At 36.7% G+C, this 27,727-nt stretch overlaps 1 protein-coding gene across 2 annotated transcripts; it reads right to left on the bottom strand.

Annotated features, from left to right (window-relative positions):
- Positions 1-2,223: 2,223 nt before the first annotated feature.
- LOC122356724 (protein AHNAK2) lies at positions 2,224-22,275 on the bottom strand. 2 transcript variants are annotated; one of them, XM_043255737.1, is made up of 7 exons: positions 21,286-22,275; positions 14,696-14,745; positions 14,491-14,589; positions 14,254-14,364; positions 13,996-14,146; positions 13,721-13,887; positions 2,224-13,614 (listed from the first exon to the last, which is right to left on the bottom strand). In XM_043255737.1, the coding sequence occupies exons 1-7, from the start codon at positions 21,335-21,337 to the stop codon at positions 2,938-2,940; spliced, it is 11,307 nt and encodes a 3,768-aa protein (XP_043111672.1). In that variant the 5' UTR covers positions 21,338-22,275; the 3' UTR covers positions 2,224-2,937. The 2 variants fall into 2 exon arrangements, with proteins under 2 accessions (XP_043111672.1, XP_043111673.1); XM_043255738.1 differs by lacking the exon at positions 21,286-22,275 and adding an exon at positions 16,746-17,072.
- Between the last annotated feature and the right edge of the window lie 5,452 nt (positions 22,276-27,727).

Below are 27,727 nucleotides of genomic sequence, written 5' to 3'. Positions count from 1 at the left end.
AGGCTGACTATTACTTAACTACTGTAGCACAGACTGTGCTGGGATAAATACAATATCTGAGCAACCACAAGAATGCACACAGATTAAAGGGCATTGTCTCTCCAGGAGAACACGCTGTAGATCACTCAATGGCAATGGACACAGTCTTTCCTTTTTTTATCTACACTGAAATAAATATATAGTAGAGTTTGCAATAATGAGCTTCATGGGGTTAACATGATCAGAGATAGAGAAGTTATGGATACGATGTTCATGGATTACAGCTTGATAAGTCCTTCAAATGTGTTTGGAGAACATCCCTGTGCTATTAGTATACTTCTTTTACGCTAAAAGTAGTATGCACTGCCCTTTAAATGTTTGGAAACACCCTGGCAACGTGTGGTTTTGAATGACATCAGCATTAATTCTTAGCATTTTTTGTGCATTTTTTGTGCAAATACAGTACATCAACAATACAAACATCTTTGGGCAATCCTTGAGGAGGCTTGGAGTCAATGTTTAAATACACTGACGAGCTCGGATGCACAGATTATGCAAAGCTGTAAAAAGTAAACTTATTTTCTATGTATAAATTGTTTATGTCATAAAATATGTTGTCGTAGTTTGTGTCAGTGCAAAATTATTACAAATTAAAAAGGATTCATTCAGTGGAGCGCAGTGCACTTTCAGTCGACTTTTTATGTACTTCTCAGAAATTAGTTTTTATGGACTTCTTGAAATTACATTTAAGTATACTTGACTTAGAAAAACATTTATTTGAGCTCTCGGGGTTCACTGTTATACAGCAGGGGACGCTAGTAAGACATCTTCTTTACAGCATTTTCAAAACACAAGGGAAGAAGAAAGCGAACCAACAGCTGCCTCCACACGTAGTCTGACATGATCCCCAGACATAAAACTGCATCCAAACTGTAGCGCTGTGGAATCAAATGTGAACCAATGCAGAGGTAATAATGACTCTCAGGCTTTGGGGGGTTGATCGACTCCATCTAAGTTTTGATTATCATTCTGACTCTCGGAATGCAGACGTTGTAAATCTACCTTATCAGCAGAGTTGCATGGATTTAAAATGGGGTCAGATTGAACTGTGTATGGTAAAAAAAGATGAGACAACAACAAAAGTAGAAGGAATAAATAGTGTATTTACAACATTTACAGGGAACAACACAATAAAACTAGAAATCCTAGGCAGAGTCTTTCAGTCCATACCATTAAAAATATCCTTAAAAGAATAGTTCACCCAACAATGAAGAGCACCCCATATTTTACTCACCTTAAAGCCATCATAGATGTATATGACTTTCTTCTTTCAGATGAATGCAGTCTGAGTTTTTTTTAAAGTTATTATTATTATTTTTATTATTATTTATCCTGTAATGCTCATGAATAGTGGCCGTTATTATTTGAAGCTCTGTGAATCGGATATATCCACAAGTACTGCGAGTTAAAACCTATACACCTTTAAGGGGTTATCACATTTCCTCTGAAGCAGATTGAAGGGTTTTTGTAACAAAAATATTCATAGTTTTTAAATTATAACGTAAATAACTGACTCTTGTTATTTTCCGCGAGAAGGCCGAGTTCTGGCTTCTTGGCTGATCTATGACTCGACACTCAGTCAGTTATTTACATTATAATTTTAAAACTAGAAAAGTTTTTGTTACAAATACCCATCAGTCTGCTTCAGAGGACATCTGGTAAACCCTCGAAGGTGTATAGGTTAGTTTAACATAGCAGTACTTGCAGATATATCCCATAGCTCCAAAATAACGGCCACTATCTACAAGCTTTACCACGTTTGGTAAAAAAAATTTAGGGTAATTGAAATGTTTGGGTGAACTATTCCTTTAAGAGTTCCAGCGTGCTGTAAGTTCCAATGTGAAAGTGTCCACTGGTTTATTTGCTGAAATGTTAAGTCCTTAAAACAACTCCTTGGTCCAGCTGGTGCAGTCCATTGGTGTTTGGTCAATGACTCTAATTGTTTGACACGCTGCTTGCTTTATGCTGGTTTAGTTCCTTATTCCTGTTATAGCGCCGGGACTCAGTATGATGTTATAGTAAGGGAGCGTAACATTTCCACTTGGCTTTCCACTTATCTGTTCATGATCATACTCAATTAATAATGATCTTTATCTAGTATCATGATCATGAGGTCTGTCTCTCAATCTGCTCAAATGCTTTATTAATTGTGCACACATTCACACAATAAATCAGAGACATGAATCATTATTCCACTTTTTATTTATTTTGCATTAAGTGTTTCTCTTATAACATTAATTTGATTACTTTGACTATATATGATAAAAGAAAAGACATTGCTTATTAAGAAAATTATTTGTATTTTAAAATATGCATTGTGTGTTTTGCATGTCCATTGATTCCATCATACTGTAGGTGCAAATGCTTTTGGGTGAATAAAACATATTTACATAATATTATTTTTTTTTTCTAAAGGCTGCAGAAACTGATTTTTTTTTATGCAATTATATAGCTTTCACAAAATAAATAACCTTAAAGAAACAAATGCCTCAATATGTGATACAGTCAACAGTCTTTAATAGCCACATTTTATAATGAATTTTATTTGTGAATATATTTGTTTAAATGGTGTTTGCTTGATTACCAAGTTTGTACTATAAACAATATTCCCAAAGATATCCGTTTTACAATAAAGCACACTGGCAACCCACACATAAAATTATAACATACATTTTTTCCTATTATTCCGTGTACATACATTTTTTCCCAGTGGATATATATATTTTTAAAAGTTTTTTAAGCTTAAAATTTCTGTTAGCTAAACAATACTCTGTGATATGTCCATAAGTATCAGCGCTCTTTTGTATAATAGCATTACAATGCAGCTGGCTTATATGATTATATAAGAGAACACTGAAACATTCAAAAGCATAAAATCAAATCAGCCATATCTCATGTTCATTTCCCATTTTCATCAGTAGAGGAATCCATATGTCTTAGAGATGTTTCAGAGCTCACTATTGTGACTTCTTCAGTTGTTGCTACATTGTCAAAAAACCTCATTTTCTCAATGTGTACTGTATCTTTTAGCCTACGAATTGAAGAAGCTGTCTCATCAGTAATGGGTTCTGCAGAGTCGCCTTCAAATACACATGTTCTCTGTGTCACAAGTATTGTCTCCTTGTCATCATGTACAGTTTCTTTTACGACATGCCTTTCCACCACTGTGCATGTACCACTTTGCACTCTGGTTTTCTCCACTGTCAACACGGAGTCTGAGCCTAGTGTTACTTGTAAAGGCAAGGTGTGAATTCCATGTGTGTCTAAATTAGTCAAGATTGAGGCTTGCTGTGTTTCAGGTATAGCTTGTATGTTCGATGTGATGACATGGATTTCCCCTGACATCTGTTTCAGAGTGTCCACAGAGGCTGAAGACATGTCCGATGAGAAAGGGATGTTGACTTTCTCGGGCTGGTGGGGCTCCATTGATATCAGTTCACATCTTGCTGTAGAAGTCACAACATCGCTTTGTATGTCACTGAGCCCAACGGTGGCAGTGGGTTCAGCATATTTCACTTTGACCTTTGTAGGTGAAGCCTGCGACAGGCCAATCTGCTCAGTGGTTACTGTAGAACTGATATCTGCAAAAGCTTCAGATGACTTCAGTGAAAGTGTTGGGCTGAGGTTTTCCTCCATAGCCTCGCTGAGCGAGTTCTTTTCAGGCTCCTCGTGTTCTTTGCTTGATTCTTTTTCAACATCATCGAGTTTCTCAGCCTCTTTGTGTGGTTGGATTGTTTCTTTCTCAGCTGTTTTTGATGTTTTGGTTGGAGAAGAAAATGAGAACTTGAACCAGCTCCCTTTCTCAGTTTTTGCTTGTTCTTTGCTAACAGTTGCTTTCTGATCTTCTGAAGCCTCTAGATGCTTTTCACTTTCTTCAATTTTAACATCAACAAGCTTATCACTTTCGTCTGAAGACTGACTGAATCCTAATTTTGGAAACTTAAATTTAAACTTTGATTTCTCCTGAACTCCTTTGTCCTTATGTTCTGCTGCTTCCTCAACGTTTGCTCCGGTCTCCTGTTCTTGCTTAACAGGTGGTTTGTCCTTTTGCGCTTCGGTGTCCTCTATGGTTGGAACATTAAATTCAACTTCAAAGCCCCTGAGAACATCCTCAAGTGTGGGCATTGTAAATTTGGGTGATTTTCCAGCCCCTTGAGTATCATCTTTAGGTTCTAATTTAGCATCTGGAGCACTCACTTTGGTGGTTGTGTCATCATCTCCCTCCTGAGATTTTGTTCTTGAAATGCTGATCTTTGGCATTTTTATAGTAGGAAGCTTGAATTTACTTGGGGAGCCTTTGTCCCCACCACCAAATTTTTTACCAGCAACCTCTGGAAGCTGTTCAGTGGTTTCTTTAATGTCGTCCTCTCTTTTTGTTTCTTTAGATGCTTGCACAGGCTTGTCTTCAATATTTAGATCAGCGTCTGGTACATCTACTTCTGCAACTTTTACTTTTGCATCAGATGTTTTTTGAGCCGAAATTCCAAATTTTGGCATTTTAAAAGTAGGCAATTTGAATTTACTTGGAGAACCTGAAACAACTGTATCATCTTTCAAATCTGTCTCTACCTCTTTTTTTTCAAGGCTGGAACTTCCTTCTAAAGCCATGTCTACTTTTGGGAGACTTGTGTCTGTTGTGACTTTAATTTCTGGTTCAGTGATCCCAATTTCAGGTGTTTCTGTCTTTACCTCTTTTGCTGTCACTGTCACCTCAGGACCTTTTACTTTGGGCAACGATATCCCAAATTTTGGAAGTTTAAATTTAATTTCCTGTTCCTCTTGATTAAGTTCTTTTTCTTTTATTTTAATATCAATTGATGGGGTTTCAGTCTCTGTAATTTTGCCTTTGATGTCACCTGATATATCCAACTTTGTCTCTATCTCATAATTCACAGAACTAACATTAATTTCCTTGGTTTCATAATCAGCCATTGCTGCATCACTAGGGACCTTTGGAGTGGAAACACCAAATTTGGGTAATTTTATTGTTGGGAGTTTGAATTTTGTTGGCGAGCCAAATTGTGGACTTGTTATTTCAGCTTTGCCCTCTGTCTCACTTTCTCTTATTTCTATAGTGCTCTCTGGCAAGGATACATCTGCTGCAATTTCACTGGCTTGAATATCTTGGGTCTTGTCATCTGATTTTGAAAATCCAATTTTTGGAAATCCAAAGCTTGGTTTCTTCATTTTTACACTAAGCCCCTTAGAACTTATATCAGTTAAATCTGCTGATTTCTCAACCATAACATCTTTTACCGTAACAGATTCTTTAACATTAATTTGAGAAACATTTATATCAATTTCTGGACTTTTTGATGCTTGTAGAGAAATTCCAAAGTGTGGTAGTTTGAGTTTACTTTCTTCTTCTTCTTCAAGTTTAGCACCTTTAGTCTCCATATCTACTTCCACTGATCCTTTGGGTAACTTTAGCTCTTCCTTGTCTGTAGATAGTACATCCCCTGACATTTTCACTTCTGCTTCAGTCAAAGCTTTTGTAAGCCCTTGGTCACCATCTGGACCTTTAATTGTTGGAAGAGCAATGCCAAATTTTGGAACCTTAAATTTGCCCTCTTTATCATCTCCTGTAATGTTTATCTCAGTGGATGGACCTTCAATTGTTGGCCCTTTAATTTCAACACTTGACACTTTTCCTGACATGTTAAACTTCTTATCAGGAAGGCTTACTTCAGGAACTTTGATGTCCACATGTGCCACAGGTATATCAACTGTGTCCTTTGATGCTTTGGTTCCAAATTTTGGGAAATTGATTGTTGGAAGTTTAAATCTTGTTGGAGAGCCAACAGTTTCCTCTTTCAAATCAGGTTCTTGTTCTGGTAATTTAATGTCTGCAGATTGCACTGAAACATCAACATTTCCAACTGATGTGCCTATGTCAGCTTTGGGTAGACTCACATTAATTTCAGGAGCCTTAAGGTCTTGTTTTGAAAATCTGGGAAGTTTCACTTTCAGCCCTTTGGAATCAACTTCAACTGTATCTTTTTTCCCCTCAATGGTCACATTTGGAATTTTAACAATGGGCTGTTGTACATTTATCTTTTCTTCGCATAGCAAATTGGTTTCTATATTTATTTCTTTTCCTTCCATCTCTATCCCCTTTACATTTGGCATGCCAATTCCAAATTTTGGCAGCTTGTACTTGCTTCCCGTCCCATCAGCATCGATGTCCACATCAACCAATGGCCTTTTAATGTCTATGTTTGTCTCTTTGTCAGTGGTTTGTAACTCTACTTTTTCAGGGAGTCTGATTTCAGGTTCTTTTATGTCTACTTCAACTACTGGAATATCAGCTGTAGCTTTTGGATGTTTGAGTCCAAACTTTGGAAGGTTGATTGAGGGCAGCTTAAATTTTGTTGTATCTCCTTTTTTCACTTCATCTGTATTGGTGATTTCTGCATCTACTTCTTTAATAGGTATTTTTCCCTCTTGCAAATCTACATTTGGTTGACTGGCTTCAGCATCTTGCCCTTTAATATCTGGCTTTAAAAAACCAAATTTTGGAAATGAAAAGCTTGGCTTCTTCAGTTTCACTTCAAATCCTTTCAGGTCAGCTTCAGGCATATCTGCTTTGCCTTCAATGGATATGTCTTGAATGTGAACATTGGGTTGGGGTAGTATTACTTTTCCTTCTGCTAGATGAACATCAGTTTCTCTTATTGTGGCATGTATATCTGTCTCTATTTCTTTTACATTTAAGTCAATTTTTGGTATTTGACCTGACACACTGATGTCTGGTTCATGAGCAATGATTCCGATTCCTTTTATGTCCTTATCTGCTGATGGTAAACTTACTGTACCTTTTGAAGTTTTAACTCCAAATTTTGGCAAGTTAATTTCTGGCAGTTTAAATTTGGTTGGGGAACTAACAATAGTAAGATCTTTCTGTTCAGTCTCTCCTCCAGAAAGTATGACCTCTGTTGTTTGTTCTTTTACAGGAACATTGACCTCTGGTATGGACACTTCAGCCTTTGGTGCACTGACATTAACATCTGGAATTGAAGTGTCTGGTTTAGAAAACCCAAACTTGGGAAATGAAAAGCTTGGTCTCTTCACTTTTACTTGGGGTTCTTTGGAGTCAACCTCAGGAATATATGCACTTCCTTCAACTTTAGCTTCAGCATTGGGCGCCTGTACTTCTAATTTCACATCAGGTTTAGAAATGTCAGTTTTTAAGTTTGTTCCTTCTAGTTCTGGATCTGTCACATTAACATCTAATGCTACTTTTGGTGATTTAACACCAAATTTCGGGAGGCTTATAGATGGGAGTTTAAACTTTGTTGGGGATCCAAAAATTGTTGAACCTTTTTGGTCAGACTCCATTTTTGACACTTTAATATCCACATTTGCTTCATCTAGGTCTATACTACCTTCGGGAATGGGGATATCAGTTTTTTGAATACTTGCATCAAATTCAGGGGCTTTTAATTCTGGTTTTGAAAACCCAAATTCAGTTGATGTCTTCATCTGCACATCTAGTCCTTTAGAATCGTGTTCTAGTGGGGCCATCACATCAGTTATCTCAGGTTTTTTTATATCAATTTGTTGTATTTCAGTTGTGTAATCTGACTTTGATGTACTTAAATCAAATCCTTTTACTCTAGGAAGGCCAATACCAAACTTTGGTATCATAAACGTTCCCCCTTGTCCTCCAAGTTCAGTGTCATCAACATTCAAGTCCACACTTATTTGACCCTGTGTGCCTAGATTTTGTGGCTTTATATCTACTGATGGCACTGTACCTGTTGTTTTTATTTGTGTATCTGGACCACTCAATTCGGGTCCTTTAACAGCTATGTCTACAACTGGCATAGATTTCTCTTCCATCGTAACTTCAAGTCCTCCAATCTTTGGGATGTTGATTGAGGGGAGTTTAAATTTTGTTGTTGCATCTTTTTGACTATCCTCAACATTTGACACTGAGATATTCATACTTTGTTCTTTCATTTTTATATCACCTTCTGGTTTAGATGTATCAATTTGTGCAAGACTGATGTCAATCTCTTGGTCCTTGATATCTGTTTTAGAAAATCCAAATTTAGGAAATGAAAAGCCTGGTCTTTTCATTTTCAGACTTGTGTCTTTTAAACCAACTTCTTGATCAAATTTGCTTTCTAGTGTGGCTTGTGATACTTCTGCTTTAGCTGATGGTTCCCCATGTTTTGCCTCTGGGAAGGTAATGTAGCCTTCTACCTTTGTTGTTTTTGCCTCTTTCAGTGACAATGTGTATTGATCTCCACTATCGACTTTTGACTGACCAACACTGATTGAGGCCTTCTTTAACTCTTGACTGGGAACATTATAGTCACTTTTTACATTTGATGGTTCCGCTGGTAGATCTACTGATGCAAATACATCTTCAGTCTCAAAAGTAATTTCCTCACCCCTCAAATCTGTTATGTCAGTTTTTACTTTGGAAGATGAACTTCCAAATTTGGGTAGTTTGAAGGTAGGAAGTTTGAATTTGATCTGTGTCCCTCCTGTGGTTGGATCATCTTTTAACATCTCTGTTTGAATTTTCATGTCGGACTCAAGATTCACATCTGGTTCACTGACTGCCATAGTATCTCCCCTCACAACTGTAATCTCTGGAGCTTTAATGTCTTGTTCAGAAAATTCATGCTCTGAGCTTGGCATTTTCATCGTTACCCCCATTTCCACAGATGCCCCAGGTATCTTTGCTGTTCCCTCAGCAATCTCCTTCTCATGTTTCAGTGAAACCTCTGGTTTATCCACATCTGTTCTTGATGCACCCTTTTTAAATTCTGGCCCCTTTAGCTTTGGAAAAGAAAATTCAAATTTGGGCATCATAAATCTACTCCCTTGACTACCAGGATCAGTGTCTTTAGTTTTTAATTCAGTATCCACCGGTAGGGTTTCGAAAGTTGATTTTGATGTTTTTAAATCTTGCATTCCTGCATCTTTATCTTGTGATGCAACTGCTGATGCTGCCTTTATTTCTGACTGTGCATCATCCTCTGCTTTTGTAGTAAGATCTTCCCCCGTCTTTGAAATGGAAATATCAAATTTAGGCAGAGAAATTGTTGGAAGCTTAAATTTAGATGGAGAACCAGAAGTACTTTTGTTTTTTAATTGGATTTCAACCTCTGGAGCAGGAAGCTCTTCAGTCTCTTCTACCTCAGTGTCAGGCACAGATATTTCTTCTTTTTGAAGACTGATGTCAGCATCAGGGATCTTAGTGTCAGATTTTGAAAAGCCAAATTTTGGAAAAGATATTTTACGTTTCTTAAGTTTAAACTCACTCTCCTTTTCTTTAGCCTCCAGGATGACTTCATCTACTGAACCTGAAGAAAGTTTGACTTCCACCTCAAGTTTCTTGGCTGGCACTTTCAAATCCTCTATAGCTGTCTGTTGATCAAGACCATGGTCTGCAAGGCTCATTTTAACCTCTGGTTTAGAAAATGCATGATCTGAAGACAGTACCTTTTCTGAGTTTGCATCAATAGACTTGTCTACCCGTGAGGTAGATATCTCAACTTCAGGTTTGGGAACACTGAGAATAACATGTGGGGCTTTCATGTCAGGTAATGATGGCTGTTCTGCAGACAATTCTGTTTCTGGTGCTTTAATTTCCATGGTAGGTTCATCTTTGGTGACTTCAGGCATTTGACTGTCAGAGATTGCATCTGTTGATTTTGGAAAAGAGACCCCAAATTTGGGGAATTTAATAGTAGGAAGTTTAATTTTGGTTGGAGATCTTGGATCTTTTTCAGCCTGGACAGGCTCTGCATTTGATTCTTTGGGCTCTATGATTGATTCTTCTTTGTTTGTACTATCAGCTGGCTTGTGGGCTTCAATCTTTGGAATGCTAATGCCAAATTTAGGCAAGGTAATGGTAACCTCTTGTCCTTTGTGTGTTGGTTCTTCAACCTTAATATCTGCACTAACAAACTGACATTCTGTAGTCTCAAATAAATCCTTGACATCACCTGATGGTGCATCATCTTTGAGTTTCAAGCTTATTTGTGTTTCTGGAAGGCTTACATCAGATTCTTCAATATCTATATCTACAACTGGCATATCTTTTTCTACCTTAGATGATTTTCCACCAAACTTTGGTAAACTGAGAGAGGGAAGTTTAAACTTTACTGGTGTACCACCACTTGTTAGATCTTTATGTTCAGCCTCATCTTTTGAAATTGTGATATTCACATCAGGTTCTCTTATTTCCACAGAACCTTCTGGAATTGATAAATCAACCTGTGGAAGACTGACATCAACACTTGCAGCTTTGATGTCTTGTTTTGAAAGCATGGTGGTTGGAATTACTTCAGCGGCATGGTCAGTCAGACTAACATCAATATCTGGTTTAGAAAATGGAATTTCTTCAGATTTTATTTCTTTTTTCTGAAAACCTTTGATTTTTATCTTACCCTCGGGCCGAGACAAATCAGTGTCAGGCTTGGATACACTGAGAGTAATTTCCGGGCCTTTCTTGTCAGTTAGGTCTGTTGACTCTACAGATAGTTTAGCTTCTGGCAATTTAACATCCATTGTAGTTTCATCTGTTCTGACACCAGGCATTTGAATATCGTCCCCAGCATCAGTTGACTTGGGAAATGAGACTCCAAATTTGGGAAGTTTAATTGTGGGAAGTTTAAATTTTGTGGGAGAATCTGCTGAATCCTTGAATTCAGCCTCTACATCAGTGGTTTTACTTTCAACATTTATTTCTGTGCCATCAGAATCATGTAAAGAGCCCTCTGTGGCAGGTAGAGTTATGTCAGCATCAGACACTTTAGTATCTGATTTAGAGAATCCAAATTTGGGAAATGATATTTTCCTTTTCTTCATCTTAAACTCTGCCTCTTTTATTTCAGCTTTTGGAAGTTCAGGTAGCTCAACTTCAGTTTTTCCACTAACCTTGATGGTTTTTTCAGAATCATCTGGTAGCCGGCCAACTTCTTCTATCTTATCTTTTGGCATTGAAATACCAAACTTGATAAGTCTAATTCCACTTTCCTCTTGATCATCCTCAACAGCTTCAGCAGCCTGATGCTTTGAGAGTCCAGTTTCCTCATCCTTTGATTTTCCCTCTGCTTTAAGGATTTTTATTTTTGGAACAGAAACATCTATGCTTGGCATTTTTAATTTATTCCAGTTTTTGTCTGTTTCTGGATCAGTCTCAGATGTTCTTTTCTCAAAATCTATTAGAACCTCTGTTATGTCACTTTCTTGTACTGTAACATCCTCTTTTGTAGTGACTTCAGCTGTTCCTTTCATAGATTTCCCTCCAATTTTGGGCAATTTTATTTTTGGCAGTTTCTTTTTTTGTGGGGAGAAATCTGTGTCTTTGCTTATGATTTCAGCCTTCAGTTCTCCTTCAACATCTTGTTTTGAGGCTTCCTTAGCAATAGCAGTGCAAACGTCATGATGGAGCATTTGATTACCCTCTATGTCTTCTTCAAGAGCTATTTTTGCTTCAGTTTTCATTTCCTTGACTGCACTACTGTCACTTTTAGATGATGTGACCTTTATTGGTAATTCAATTGCAATACCTGGGAAGCGAATGTCAGGTGTCATGATTCCAAAACTTGGCATTGATACCTTTGATTTCTTTGATTTCTTTTCATAAACATTTTTGTCAGCTTTAATATCGGTATCTGTCTTTTCTTGAGAGTCTGTATCTTTGGCTATTGTAAGTTTTTGTGGTGGAACTGACTGTTCAATGGCTTCCATTCCTGGAATTTCAATGTCTTCACGCTTTGGAAGTTTGAATTTTACATCTGGAGATGTACTTACCTTATCATCTCTGGCCAATTTTTTGCCAGATTTGAGTTGTTGGTCCACAAGTGTCATTTTTGATTGATCTGTTTTGCTCACAGTTTCATCATGATGCAATTGTTCAATTTTTGGTAATATGAAGACTTGATCTTTTGTAGCAATAGGAGAAAGTCTCTGTTTTTCTTTATCTATTGTGTCAGGCAACTTAATGTTTATTTCTGTGCTTGAAATTTTACAAGGGGATCCTTTAGGTGTCATGCCAGTCTTGTCTGTCTTCATTTCCATGATTGTAATCTCTCTCTGTACAAGGACTCCAGTGATGTCTCTCTCAGGTAATTTAAAAGCAGGGAATTTTGATACTGCTTCTTTTACATCCTGAACATTAAAGTCTTCTGCTTCACCTCGAGCTTGCTTTTTTTCAACTTTTGAGATATTTATTATCTTCTCAACTTTTTGTTCTTTAATTCTAGGAGATTTAACCTTGGCTTTTGATCCTTTGTCCTCCATGCCAGGAATCTCAATTTCCTCTCGTTTCAGGAGAGGTACTTTGGTTGGTTCTCTCTGTTTTACAGTTATTGATTCTTGGGGACCAAATTCAGAAACATCTACTTCAGGCAGTTTAAAAGTTTCAATGTCAGTGCTGCCTCCAGTACTCTTCCTGCTTCTGTCCACTTCCAGAGCATGTGATTTTGGCTGGTATATAACAGGTGTTGGAGTGATTGGCTTCTTTGTGTCTGTTGAGGACACATCCTTACTTTGAATCTCAAAAGTGAAAGTGTCTGATGTAAAGTCTAGTTTGTTTACTGCATTTGAAAAATGGCTCTTTGAAGTGGCTATGTCTGCAAGTGGTCCTCTAGTTCGAATTCCATAACTTTCTGTTTCAAGAATGTTTATTTCTTTCTTTTCCTTGTCGCTGCCAATTCTTGGTGATTTGCTTATCGGCCCTACCTCTGGCATGTCAACAAATACATCAACTTTAGGTATGGTCATGTCTGTTTTTCCTGACTCTTGAGTCTTTTCTAAAATTTCTTTATCTTTTGCTTTGCTATCGGAATCAACTCGATGTATAGCTGGTTCAGTTTGTGGTATTACATTCGGACTGTCCAAAATATTGACGAATGTTGATGGATCCAAAGTTCTCATTTCACTAGTGGAGGATTTTAATTGGCTCTCTGTTTCTATTTCATATGTATCCTTTCCTGGAATGCTAACCCTCAGTTCTGATTTCTCATCATCTCTGAGACCGACTGTAATATCAGTAGTCTTTAAAGTGGTGTCCACACTGATGAGCTCGACCTTATGCAGTGATTCAGATGCTGGAAAAGTCGGTAATGTGTATTCATTTTTTGTTTTAGCCGAGTCAGCTTCATTCAGTATTTTCGGACTCTCTATCACATTAGTCACTGGCACTTGCTCTTCCACTATATTCATAATAATTTGGTTGTCCAAGCACTCCATATTGTCTGTGGCAAGAACTTCTTCGTTTTCTTCAGTTTCTTCCACAGATTTGCTCCTGCGGCCAACCATCCGCTTCTTAAGTTTCATTTTGTGCATCTTTTTCTTGTCTTTTCCATCTGGGGATTTTAGTGGAGACTTAAGTGGAGACTCTGTGTCACTTGTTGGTGGACTTATTTCTAATTTTCTTTGTTCCTCTGCTTCTGATGTGCTGTGAGATCTTTTAAAATTGGCCCTGCGACCTTTGGTAAAGGTAGGGAATTTGGGCCAAGAGATGCGATCATGTTGCTTTTTTGTCTTTCTTCTACCTCTCATCTTTGGTCCTCTCCCTTCTTCTTCTTCTTGCTCAGCCTCTTCACCCTGCAAACATTGATGAAAGAAATATAGCTTCAATAAAACCTCAGAAGAAGCTTGGGTGTATTTTCTATTTAAACATGAAATATGTAATGAACAATATTATAATTACAATGGCTGTATCTGGCCTCATTGTCTCAGCATCTTCCTGGGTTCTTGGAGGTGGTTTGCGTTTTAGACAGAATGCCACTTTATATGGTTGAGCGTGCCCAAGAATCTGGAGGGCATCTTCATATGACACATTATCAAAATATACTGTGGCACTAAGTATTTGATCACCTGAAAGCCCAGATGGAAGAGCACAAATGATGATGCAAGTGAAAATACAAATTTAGCTGTATTCTAGCTTAACAAATGTTCTGTAATGTGCTATAATAAAAATCTCACCTTCTTTCACACTTAAATGCTTTGAAGCAGGTGACTCTGGTTTTACTTCTTTGATGAAGATGCCGTCTTTTCCTCCACTTACAATCAAACCCTCAGCACAGACTTCTTTCACAGTTTTCACTATTACTTCTGACTGATCACTTTGCATATCCTGAAACAGAATGCAAGTAATTTAGAAACTTTCTTAGTATTTACATTCATAACCATCTGTATTCTTCACTATAGGAAGATATAGAGATAACTTTAGGTGTGTCTGACCTCTGTTTGATTCATCTTGGCGGAGGAACGCTTGTCAAACAGTGAGCCAAAACCAATCCTTTTGCTTTTTTTGGAACTCTTGGTGGGTGAGTCATACAAGTCACCTTCAGCCTGACAAAACAGCATGTGATATATTAAATACATAATAGTTTGATGATCAAATACAGCATTATACAATTCTGCATTTGGATTATTATACTGTACATGAATAATGTAACAGTCTAATGTAGCGCTCACTTGTTTTGCGTATTTCTCTGTGGTGGGGAATTCCTCAACAGGAGAGGAACCCTGAGGACGAGGTCTTTCCCCCTCTAAGACTTCAGGCTCCTCACATGCCTGTTATAATTATTGTTAAGATTGCTTAAACAATTGATGTTGTATATGATGTTGTACAATTCATTTTGTGTATTTGCTAAATGTGCTTTACTTGAGTGATACTTACTAAATCATCATCTGTGTCTTGTTCTGGTCCCTTCAGCCTTCTCCCTTCACCTGTCATGATGAAAAAAGCAGAATAAACACTTAAGGATAAAACTTTGTGAATTCATAGGTTTAAAATGTGGCTGCTAAGTGAAAACCTCAAATGGGACTTGAAAGTGATATAGGTGCGTTATGTTTTCTGTACGTATGACTGAAATTTAAGCATCCTAAATGTAGAGTCTGTTAGCCATCTATGTAATATACTTTCTTCATTTGCCGTTTCATAGTTTGTACTGATTACAACTTTTTGGTCAGGCAAAAATAAAATAAGGCAAGGTCTAAGGCAGAAAAATTTCCTGGCAGATATACCCACAGGATCCAGGCAGTCTACCTGCTTCCTGGAAATTGAGGCACTCTATTGATCTTAAGGGGTCGGTTTACAGTGCCAGCAGTAAGACTAACATGAAAATGATATAGGTTCAGAAAGGACAGTATAAATAATATAGTTATAAATATCTGCAGATATATTATTCTAAAAATACAAATTATATATACATATATTTTATTTTTGCTGCATGTAGACACGATTCCCTTGCATACTTTTTAAAATAGTGGCATGATTTTTAACAATATTATACAAAAAAAAAGAAATACTTAAATGATAACGGCAGTAATAATACTTTCATGACCTCCTTTCTTCTGAGAAAGACATACATTTCCAGTTACCCATAACAGAATGCACTTAAAGGATCATTTAGGTACACAAACATTTTCCATAAGCCTCACTCTGCCCAGGCCATTAACCTGCACTTTCCTTCAAGCACTTATCCAGGCATCAGGTCTAAATGGCATTGAAGCACACTAGATATTTATATACAGTATGCATGTCATATAGCATGTGAGCATTATTACACCAGCTTTTTTTTTAGAGTTTCTAATGATCAGACACTAAACATGTGAATGCACCAATGTATAGACAGCTGGGAAAAGTGAATTCCCCACAGTTAAGATAAGTAAAGTAAACAGACTGGTTAAAGGCATTGAGAACAATCCAAGTCAGTGGTATTCTGGTAAAAAATGAATATGCCATTCATCAATCATTCTGTCGTTATGCAGATACCAGCTTTGACATGTTATATGACACACCCTCTATCTAAAAAATGAAAAACAATTACGCAAGTTTTGTGTCGACCACAGTTCTTTATTTACACCCTGCTTTTGAACACAAGTAAAGCAATGTTTAAATAGGGTATTGCGCCACTATTACTGTGAGCATTTCATCCCAGAACCTTGGTTTATGAAACCATGCTCTGGCAAATACTGGCAAAACCATTGTTTTAAGTAACCTGATGGAAACCGATGTTCATAGGAGAGACCAGGGGTGATTTTAACAGTCATTTTCTAACTGTGGGTAGTATATGATGAACAAGGATTAAAATTACATAGCTGCAGTTTTGAAGTTTGATATGTTGTGGTGCAGATCAACAAGTTTAAGCAAGGTGTCTTTTCTGGCTGCTCTTAAGCTTTATAACATCTGTCCAAAACCAACACCATTATTAGAACAGGCCCAAACAACAGGCCTTACTTTTCTTTTTTTTTCTTATATGCTTTCAGGATCCTCACACCTTTCAGGTAAAATGAGGCCGTTTCTTAGTTAGTATATGTAATAATTACTGAATGAAGTGCACTGTTGTTCTTGAAAATGTTCTCGAAAGGCCATTGTCCATCATTAATAAGTTATTTAAAATAAAATCCCCTCTATACCAATTTGCAATCATTCCTGGTTTCCTATACTTTGTGTTTTTGTTAGGAATAAGGTCGTGTAATCAGTTTTCGCTTCTGAAGATCCAAAAATAATATGCATAACTTATAACATGCTGTTTACCTCAGTAGGTTACTGACCTATTTTGAAGTACAAACACTAAAAAGAATTCATGTGCCAATATGAAAATAGCCTATATAACGGAAATATATAAAAATAAATAACAAAAAAAACTGTGTTGTAATTACAATGATGCTAAATTCTTCTCCAGGTAAACATTAAAGGTTAACAATGACAGGTTTGCACTTACCTTATCTCTGGTTTACTTGAAAAAATATATGTCTTACTGTTTTCCAGATAGTAATTCACCTAGTACACAGCATGCATTGACAGGATAGTTTGCGGGTAGTTGTTAGTTTTAGTGGAGAAGATGAAGGGCCCTGCCCTTCTTGTAGGTACGGCACAACCCCGTTTCAGGGCTGTGTTTCAAACTCCTGCTAATGCTATTGTGCTGAAGAACAAACATCTGAATGTGTAACTCTGCGTGCACACATTCACAAATGACTATAAATGAGAGGTCTTGACATTTTGAATCAAAGGAATCAGGGCAGAGGTTATGTTGTACGGTTGTTTATGTCCTTCGGTTCTCCAGTTTTCTGTGTTAGTTTACTTTAAATTTGAGTTGAAGGAAATAGTTATGACATTAGTGTACACTGGGAGATGAATGCAGAATGAAGACAAGATCTCATGCATTTCAGAGTTCTTTTTCATTGTGCTTTCACACAAATAAATACAGAGGCTTTAAAGAATAGATCAGATTACTCGATACAAAGCAAGCTGTCAATCACACTGTGTTTTTCCAGTATGCGTGTGTGCACATTGACTGCGTGTTGAAATACCAGTCCAAAAATGTTTTTTTTTTTACCCCAAAAATTATAATTTAGCTTCACATTTGTTCTAAGATAACAGTGCAACTGATTTAGCAAGCAGCAGACCTATAATAGGAGGAAACCTTTAAAAAAAAGCGTATTGATTTTTAGTCACAGATCATTGATCATTAACTGAGATGGACATGTGAAAGATTCTGTATTTTTCTGTTATGAAAAAATTCATAACTTTTTAATCAAATGTTTACTTACAGGGTTCTGGTCAAAAAGGGATAAAGCATTTAAAATATGTGACTACTCTGTAAAATAGTTTTAACAGTATAGGCCTGTAATTTGTGTTACTGGAAAATCCTCTACAGAAAGTATAAGCACGCACAGATTCTCTTTATAATTTTATGATGTTATGTTATGAAGGACTACAAAATATGATTTAGGTGGTTAATTCATGTTGTTACAATCATGACTAAATCTAGTATATTGTACATTTAGTTAAATAGCCTATATCTGTCTCATTGCTGACAGAACTAGGCATATTATAACACTGGGATTTAGCTTTATTTATAATATATAATTTTATTTTTGGAATGAGAAATAAGTGTTACCACAGCTAAATAACAAGGAAACTCTCTGCAAAGCAAAACTGAATATGAAGGTCAATCATATGCTGTCCATTACAGTTTTTTTTCCTATTCTTGTGGATGTGGACGTGTTGCTTAAACAATTACATAATCAGATTTGAACAATGAGCCTTTAGATATTGTTCAGTGGTGTGGTCTAGCTGTAGACAAATCCTAGTTTTCCTGACCCAGAGCATAGTTTAGAATGGAGACCAAAGAAATTTTGTCCATAACATCATCAGCAAACTTAACTATATTTTATTGGCATTGTTTTGTGAAGGTGTTATGTTTGCATGCCCAAATATGAAATGTAGGATTTTTAGATGCGACTTTATCAGAAAACTACACTACGTTTTATTGATATCATATGTGAAGGATCTATGCTTGTGTATGCAAGCGTTTCACTAAACGTCGCTATCGAAAATCTCTAAAATCAGATTTATAGTATATAAGTTGTGTTGATCATTTTGAAATGTGGAAAAGATCTGCATGAAGATTCTTAAAAAAAATAATGTTTTACTGGTAAACTAACAACGTATGGGTTTGGAACTACATGGGGTTGAGTTCATAACTGATTTTCAAATTTAATATTAGTACATATTTAGAATATGACTATATTTATTTTATGAATGAATGATCTTTTAAGAAATGCAAATTTCATCATGCCCGAACCTTATACACACCTCCCTAAATGGAACTAGTATTGCAAATGCTGTATGTAGTATGTTTCATATATCATGATATTACAACATAAGCTGTGAAAATCCTGGAATGTCCTAACTGCTGATCTCCTGTGTGTTAGCACATCTCCCATGACCAAGATTATAGGCATTAGAGGTTGTTTTCTGCTCCTCTGGCCATACGAGGCCTGAGCTCTGCTCCTTCAGCACACTAATACGGTTAATTAGCTGCTCAGCAAGATACAGGGAGCAGGAACATCAATTCTGGCCTGAGCTCATAACATCATACACAAGCTTCTTTCAGAGACAAGTGGGAAAGACTTGTTTGTATTCGAAATATAATTGAATTTCAGGGCCGGAGAGGGAAAATAAACTGAAAACTGAATTGGATTTTCTTCCATATTAAGAACATGAGACCAAGTTCCCTCATGTTTCCAATCAATCGGCAGCAATAATTGATGTGTTTACTGTATGTGCCAAAGAGATGATAGCTTTAAAATTTGAGAGTTAAACCGAGAGCTCAGACAAAAATAAAAATTTGAAAATAAAAATGTCATTCCTAACCTGTTTCAAAAATCATACAGATTTGAAATGACACGAGGGTGAGTATAGACGATGTACAGGTTTTTGGTTTTTATTTATTTGGTAAAAATGTACTTAAAGCCTTTATGCTTTAAAAGAGAGACTTTAGTGCATTTATTACGGATTGAAATTTACTTTAAAAATGCATTGTATGATCTTAAGGATTATTATAACCGCAGTATAATACATTATAATAACATATTCACTGCTACACCTGTAAAATATTTTTGTTTACTTTGCCTTTAAATATCTCAGTTTAAAATACAGAAAAAAAATTCAATACACAAAACCAGTTCTTAACTTTTTCAATAATGTTCAACTTCAGTTAGACTAATTCTATAAAACCAGACCAAGAAAAACTCTAATACTCTCAAATTCATAATTTATTCATTAGCAGGAGGGAATTAGTGACAGTTAACTATTTTTATAAGTGGACTAAGTGGGTAAAATCAATAAGTATTTAATGGCCTGCTGATGCGCTGATATTTTAGAGCTTCTCTATAAATATATTTGGGTTTATTTATGTTTTTTACCTTTTGCATTGTGAATATATCAGCTGTCCAGTTACACTAATTCAGAGTATTTATTCCCATCCACATCTTGCTCATCATGCTCAGTTGGTGTACTTTGGCCATTATCCAAGCCTCACAAGTCAACATAAAGACCTTGAGCCAGGCCCACCAGCATTTATACTGTCCTACAGAGCCCAACCACGAAGACACCAAACAAAGAGAAACGTTTTTGATTCAATTAGGATTGATCTTATATCCGTTTTCACACTCTGAGAACGTGAGCATAGCACAGCCAAACCCCGACTCGATTTGGCTTAAAACTCAATTTCCACAAAATATATACGGTTACTGTGCCTTGCTTATGTACAGCGGTTCATTATAGTGTGATCACAATTAAATCATTTTGTCAGATAAGAGAGATTGTGCTAATGCAATCTCGCGTCATGGAAAAGCTGCATAGCAAGTTCATGTCTGTATAAACCCACAGCAGAAAAACACAATTGATTTAATTAAATCCTGCCATTCTCTGCTATATATATCTAGCAATTAAGCTGTCGTGCAGCCGTTGTATTGTGAGATGTATTGGCTGCTCATTGCAGTTTGTTAGAGATCTAAAATATAGCTCTTGACTCATTTAGGTCACTCCGTGTGTCTGTTTGTGTCTGTTGAAGTTCATCTGAAGGTCAAAGAAAAAGTAGATAAAGCTGCTGGTTGAATTAAATGAGACAAGGTGACCAAATGACTTAGAGCTGTTTGGTTAGTGGGTTAATTGGATTTCAAAGTCCTTTGATAATGGAGCCAGAAAGAGCACCAACAAGTTACTGTAACACAGAATGACACAACCAAAGATAGAAATCAATTACACAAAGAAGATACATAAGATGACTTACATATACAAAGTATATTTTATATTCTATATATATATATATATATATATATATATATATATATATATATATATATATATATATATATATACACAATCAGTTTGTTTTGGAGACTTTGGCTTATGTATACATCTTGCATGATGAAAAGCATATATATAGAACATGTGTATATATATATATATACATATGTATGTATATATAAATACACACTTTTTTTGCTTTTTTATTAAACATAGAAATGATTGAAATAAAAAAGCTATTATGGAAAGTTTTCATAAACCCTTGTAAGCAATACTATCCAAATTCGCCCATTCCCAAACGCACAAAACTACATTCTTAACACTGTAAACAAACACACTGCAGATGCTGTTAATAAAATACTGCATAACTCTATTGACACACCCACAGCCGATAGCCACGCCCCCTTTACTGCAGACACACCCAGATCACCCACAGTGCAGCGTCATCTCAGCAGAGAAATGCAGTGATGCTTGTCAACAAGCTCAGCATCAGTGTCCCACTAACACACACATGCACAGCCCAAACGCACCATTACTGTCCTGCCACCAGAGGTGCTGAGCGTGGAGATAAAAATAGCACGGAGCATGCAGAGTAAGCCCGACACAGAGGGAGAGAAGAAAAGCTAAAGAGAGAGAGAGAGAGCAAAATAAAGAGTGATGCCCACCCGCGGCTGACGCATGCCAGTTGGGAAACGCCAGGTGAAAACAGTCGCACATGGTGGCTGTCTGATGGAGGTCTTGTCCAGGCTGTCAGTAGAGGATTCAGTCTTCCTCCGGGGCAGAAGAACCTGCTGCTTCCTTTTCCTCTCAGTCAGTCACTCCAGATGCAGAGGACAAAATAAAGTCGGAGCCGGTGAACAGTGATAAAGTCAGTCTGATTTGGCATGCGAGGGAGGGACGGAGAGAGATGTTGTGCTCCATCCACACTAGTTCGTACTTCACAGGAGTGAGGCTGCACTCTCTTCCCTGCCAGAATAAACTCTGTCTCTCTAGCACGCTAAAACAATTAAAGGGGTATGGCCGACTTGGGACGGGGGCTGTCCTAAACAACGCAAATCCCTCCTCCTAAGCATCTCACTCCACCCTTCTGATCACTTTTGACCAATCGCTGAAGAGAGGCTCTGGACCGTCCGACTGCTGATTGGTTTACGACGCAAGAAAAACATTCCAGCTTTATAGGCATGCAGCAGAGATGCGTAATTGGATTTGATACAACACAGTACATGTTTTCACGTCTGCCGGGTGGCAGAAGGGGAACTGAGGATGTGGTTTGTCAGGTGACTGGTCTAATGTGTTTAAGAGCAGCTGCGTACCTGAGCTGGATGACGTTCACAAACTTCTGATATGTAGTTTCGTCTGATGGGGTTACGTGACCCGTTCGAGGGAATGTCTCCTCTGGTTTCTGCATGAATCTGTCCTTCTGAGGATGGCCACTAAGACCACGGCTAAATAATTTATGATTTCATGTCTAAGAATAAAAAATGACCTCAGAAAGGTACCAGACTGTGACGTCAAGCTGAGACAAACCGGAGTGCCACCCCTCAGACTACAGAGGTCGTATTTATGGCCTTTGTGGGTCTAAAACAAATCAGTTGAAAGAAAAGTTTCTTCGTTTTAGGTTCTGATGGAAAATTCACAGTTAAGAGCTCTTCAGTTTCTTACATGTTTCTCCTGGGCAGCTCCATTGGACATTGTGCAATCTGCAGGCTTCTGCTTCTCATAATTACAGGGGTTTTTTTTGGCTTTTGAAGAAATATGCTAAGTAACACACTGAATAAAAAAAATATATAATATTTTTTTTTTTTACAATGTAGACTTTTTGAATAATAGCTGTTTTCATACACCCATATAATCCATTTATAATCAACCCCATGACTTGAATTGCAAAGACTTCCTGTAGACCTCTTAGTCAATCTGAATGAAATTTTGATCTGACTGGAAGGGTTGGTATAGACCTGAAATAATCTGATCAACAGAAAAATATTAAGCATGTAAACTCTTGAATCCAATCAGTGGAGAAGTTCATATTTACAGTTAATTATATTCACAAATTCAATTATATTCAATATTTACAGTAGCACCGGTAACATTGTCATTCCGGCTTTATCCAGTTCTTACTGTGCTGGTTGGTACATGATGATATTTTGTTCAGAATGCATGTAACACACTTGAAAATGAATAAGGAAATCTTATCTGTATCGCTAGAAGTGCAAATTGATCATTTGGGCTAAAATCATTGTAGTTATAAAGTGATGCAATTAATATTCTGTCATTAATTACTCAAGTCTTTCCATCTTCAGAACATTAAATTAGTTTTGATGACATCTGACCCTGCATAGACAACAACAGAACTACCTCATTTAAGGCCCAGAAAGGTAGTAAAGACATTGTTAAAATAGTGTTATCAGTCATAATTTCATGTAGCTACAAGAATATTTTTGGTATCCATCTCTCTTAGTTCTTTGTCTGTATATTCTGTTTAAAGCAAGGCTAGGCAAAAAATTGCAAGTCATCCTCTTTGTCAAAATCTGACATGTTTGCATATACAGTTTTATGTATGTTTTATGTCTTCTGCTTGTGTTCTACATCAGAACGCCGACTCCTGTGCCAGCAGCACTATTTCATCAATATCCTTACTATGTTTCTGAGCCTTGAAGCTGGCAGCCGCACTGCTGTCTATGTGGGGTCAGAAAGATCTTCATTTGTGTTCCGAAGATAAACAAAGGTCTTACGGATTTGGACTGACGTGAGGGTGGCTATTTTCATTTTTTTGGTGGACTGATTATTTGGTAATTATTATTTTATTATTCATAAAACCATTTGATTCCTGTTTAAAGAGGTTTTCTGTACATTTCAGTAAAGGTATTACTACAACAGCAAAGGTATAAAGCATCAGATATGATACATTACTAATTTATCAGTAAAACCTTGTGTATGATGAATTAAACATGGGGTGAAGTTTGATTATTTATAGACATGCACTATGTTCCGATGCATGTATGTATGCACCCCTGATGACTTGGGATGTAAACAGAAGCATCTCTGTTTCATATTCAGCCCAGATGTCCATCTCTTTATGTGTCTGCATCTGAGACAGGGAGTGGCAGGATGATACTGCATTAGCCCCTGGCTGCTGCCCAAGAAACTTCACACCAAAATCAATTTAGGCACTTGAGAAAAACAGAATGTGCCCTGCCACCATCTTTGCCTACGCTTCTTCCGCCAAGACCTACCGTCTTCTGCCATTATGCACCACAAATTCTGTCAACGTTCAAAAGGTAATTCATCCTCCGTGTGATTTATGTATATTAACGTGCATTTGCTGCCACGTCTTTAGTGCTATGAACGAACCCTCTGCTCACAGAGTGGAAAGTTTCAGTATCAAAGGAGTTGAAAACACTGTTATGGAGCTTCTGCTGATGAGCAGACGCTTTTAATGTAATGCAAATAACATTTCATTATTGACAAGAGATCGTGCTCCTGGAGCAACCTGTTGCTTCGGCTCAGTTCACTTAATGCTTTTAATAATGGAAGACACCGTTTTGAATCCAACGTGAATGAAAACAAGGCTGAATGGTGTCTAGCCTGAGATTTTAAGTAGTATTATACTTTTTCGCTTGCCTGTACCTGGATGAGGATTGACTTCTTGTTTTTTAGTACAACTCTTGGTGCCACTTCTCCAATAGGGCAGTAGATTGATCTAAGAAAATCAATATAGCAATAATACAGTGTGTAGTTCAAACTACAGAAAAACCTCATGCATTTAGGGGCATTTTTTGATAATTTATAATATATGAATTTTATTTTTTGGGGTATTTTTATATTAAAGAATGCAATGCAGTGAAAATATATTCCAGTTTAAATTTGCATTAAATCCAACTAGTTGACTTTTGGAGTGTTTTCTGGTTCGGTTGAGTCGAACTTAATTACTTTTTTAATTCAAAATTTTTTTAGGTAGTTTGATACAAACGGTTTCTGTATAAGATCTACTGTTCTGCAGATTTCAGCTCGAACCAGCTAACCATGTGTTCATCTCTACTTGGGAATTACAGGCCGGGTGTTAAAGCATGAGCTGAGGTCTCCAGGAATGTAGCTCTCAAAGACTCAATTACATCTACCGTAACAGTTAATTCAGTGTAAACCACAGACTTGTAATGATAATCACGTGTTGAGGGAGGATTTAATCTTACAAATCCACACACTCAATATTGCTAACATAACAAGATTAACACTATTAATTAATATAAGTACGTAAGCAACTGATTGAACTGTAAAAAAGCTAACGTTATAATGTGTAATGAAGTGTTTGGAAGGGAAGATTTGAAAAAGTATGAGTGACTTGAGCATCTTCCGGCAGTTCTTGCTGCTGCTTTTGTATGAAACTGATACCCTTTTACTGCATTTGTATGATGCAGCACGTTTTTGCCGAATCTGCAACTCCTTTAGGAAGCACTGAGAAGATGCATGCAACATCCCATCCCACAGGAGAGTATCTGAGATACTTTGAGACCAATACTGCCTTACACTACAGCTGGCCATCTATTATCTTGTATTGCGGTAGTCTAAAATATGTGTTTTTGTTGAGAATCATATTTGGTACGTCAAGATTTTAAAGTGCCCCTACACTGAAGAAAATAATAAATAAAATAAAAAATGGGCGGACGATATGCTAATGTTTTAAAAATGACTGTCTAAATGTAAATGTATAGGCCTACTTAAATAGATAAAAACAAATGCTTTGGCCCAAACTGGGCAAAAATATGCAACTTGCTGATATTTATATGATGAAGAAGACAGATGATAGCTTGATCAGTGCAATCTTTTTTATAACAGTATAACAGAATGCGTACATAAAATAAATACATTTAAAAAAAATAAACATCAGTTGTCACTCTGTATTTCCCAATAATATGTTGTAGAAAAATTATATTTAAATGCTTAGTTTGTAGTCCAAGCTCTGGAGGACAAAGTACATAATGTAGTGCAATACAATGATGGTTGAAAGATGAAATAAACGTTCTTTAAGAACTTGATGTATCATCTTTATGCTCTTATTTTTCAATACAGTAAGTGTTCATCTTCAAATACGGCCAGCAATATACAACAAGAATTCTTGCACTTCATTTATAAAAATCATTAAAGATTTCACAGTAAAAAAAAAGTCCTGAACCACGACCTGAAGGGGGACTATTAAGATTCACTATTAATCATTAAACTCCTAACTATTAGTACATAAACTTGTTGTTGTACATATGAAGGTATTGTTGTTGTATCTAGAATAGTTGCAGAATAAGGCCTTAATAATGATTTAAACCGCCAATATATTGTAATATATATACATAACGAGTAAATTGTTTACACATAATCACTGTAAATTCCCCCTTCCCATCTGTAATCTATATCACATATTTATCTTTGTAATTTATATTTATATTTGTAATATCCTGCACTTGCTGCTTATTGCCTTAGACCTAAAGTGCATTTTTACCTTGTACTTGTACATGTGTAATGACAATAAAGTTGAATCTAATCTAATCTAATCTAATATGCATTCTAATAAAATAGCAATAGTAAATAATGTTACTACTGTGTTACTTTTTAGATATACCAATAGGCATAGGCCTTTTACTTGATATGATAAAACAGTATCAGTCAGAAGGCATGTAGCAAACTGTGTTTTAATGTTGATTATTTAGAGGCCTCAGCAATTTGGATATAGTAGGTTTATAGGGTCACTCATCTAATTTATTCCTCATGTGACTAGTGTGGCGGTATAATAATTCTACACCTAAATTCCATCGTAAATATGTGTGGCCTAATCGCTGATAAAAATGTACCCTTGCTGTCCTCTGACTGCACTGACAGAATTATAAAAAGTGTATGAATCAATCCACTGTTGACTTTTTCCATGAACTTCGAGGACAAGGTTGGCATTCTTGGAATACTTGGTTTGTTTTGTAAATCAGAGGCGAAGAGAGGGCAGTTGTTAAATCACAAACAACTTAATCTGGTTAATGAGGGTTTTCTTAAGGTAATTCCAAATCTACCCTGGAATATAGTGATGTATACTGTGTAAGACAAAATATATTTAACTGCGCACAGAAAGCCCATTCATTACCGTCTCCCTGACATACCATGGGAAATGTTTAATTTTTTTAAATAGTTTACAGTGGGCCGGAGGACAACCGAAAACAATTGCGAAGGAAAAAGTGTAGTGGAAAACGAACGAGAACCGTTAGGCTAATGATTTCTACAGTGTTGTAAATTAGCTAATTGTGATTCATTTTAGGGTTAATTGAATTGCTGAGGGAAAACAGATGTTTGTCTGGGGGAAACCCAGGATGCAGGAGGTTATGTGGTGTTGTTCATTGTATCATTAACCGCAAGATGAGCGTTTTGGACAGGGGTCACAATGATCTCTGACTGATCAATGATCTGGCTACATTTAACTTTTACACAGGTGCCCATATCAAAGCAGGAGTATTAAAAATAAGCATCTATGATAAACAACCGAGACTGACAGGGACCTCACTTCCCCTCTACAATCCAAAGACTTGTTTTAACGTAAAAAATTATGGATTGTGGGATTGTGGATCTGTTTAGACTCTTATTCTGACGGCACCCATTCACTGCAGTGGTGTGCAAGCGATTTAATGCTACATTTCTCCAAATCTGTTCTCATAAAGAAACAAGCTCGCTTGCATAGCCTTCCCAAGCAATTTTCCATTTTAACTATTCCTTTAAAATAAAAACGGTTCCAGTGGGAACGCAGAGGACTATTTGACTCTGCTTACTCATTCAAACATAAGACTTATTTGATGAGCATCGACGAATGCCTTTATATCCATCTCCCGGTTCAATTGTCTGTCTGCTTGTATCATTTTTTTGACTGAGCAGAGGTGAGACATTATGCTGTTTCCATGATGATACTCTGAATGTTTTTTGAAGCTCCCTCGCATCTCACTTTTACATTCGATGTATTTTTTTCTCATGTTTTGCTGAGTCACATCAGTGCAAAATTGTACAGTATATCAAGCAACAAAGATTCATAAAAGGGATTGAGGCGCCAGGCCTGCATTTGAGTGGACACTTGTTAGGAACCAAACA

Source organism: Puntigrus tetrazona, chromosome 13 (genome assembly GCF_018831695.1).
Source record: "Puntigrus tetrazona isolate hp1 chromosome 13, ASM1883169v1, whole genome shotgun sequence".
NCBI classification, from domain to species: domain Eukaryota; kingdom Metazoa; phylum Chordata; class Actinopteri; order Cypriniformes; family Cyprinidae; genus Puntigrus; species Puntigrus tetrazona.
The sequence above is the reverse complement of the archived record's forward strand: the minus strand, read 5'-3'. Positions and strand labels throughout refer to the sequence as shown.

Excerpts from the sequence above, each read along its gene's own strand:
- LOC122356724 (XM_043255737.1), bottom strand. The coding sequence starts at position 21,337 with ATGTGCGACTGTTTTCACCTGGCGTTTCCCAACTGGCATGCGTCAGCC. Across the intron at positions 14,746-21,285 it reads CTGGCATGCGTCAGCCGCGG|GTGAAGGGAGAAGGCTGAAG; the intron begins GTGGGCATCACT and ends TCATCATGACAG. Across the intron at positions 13,615-13,720 it reads TGAGGCCAGATACAGCCATT|GGTGAAGAGGCTGAGCAAGA; the intron begins GTAATTATAATA and ends CAATGTTTGCAG.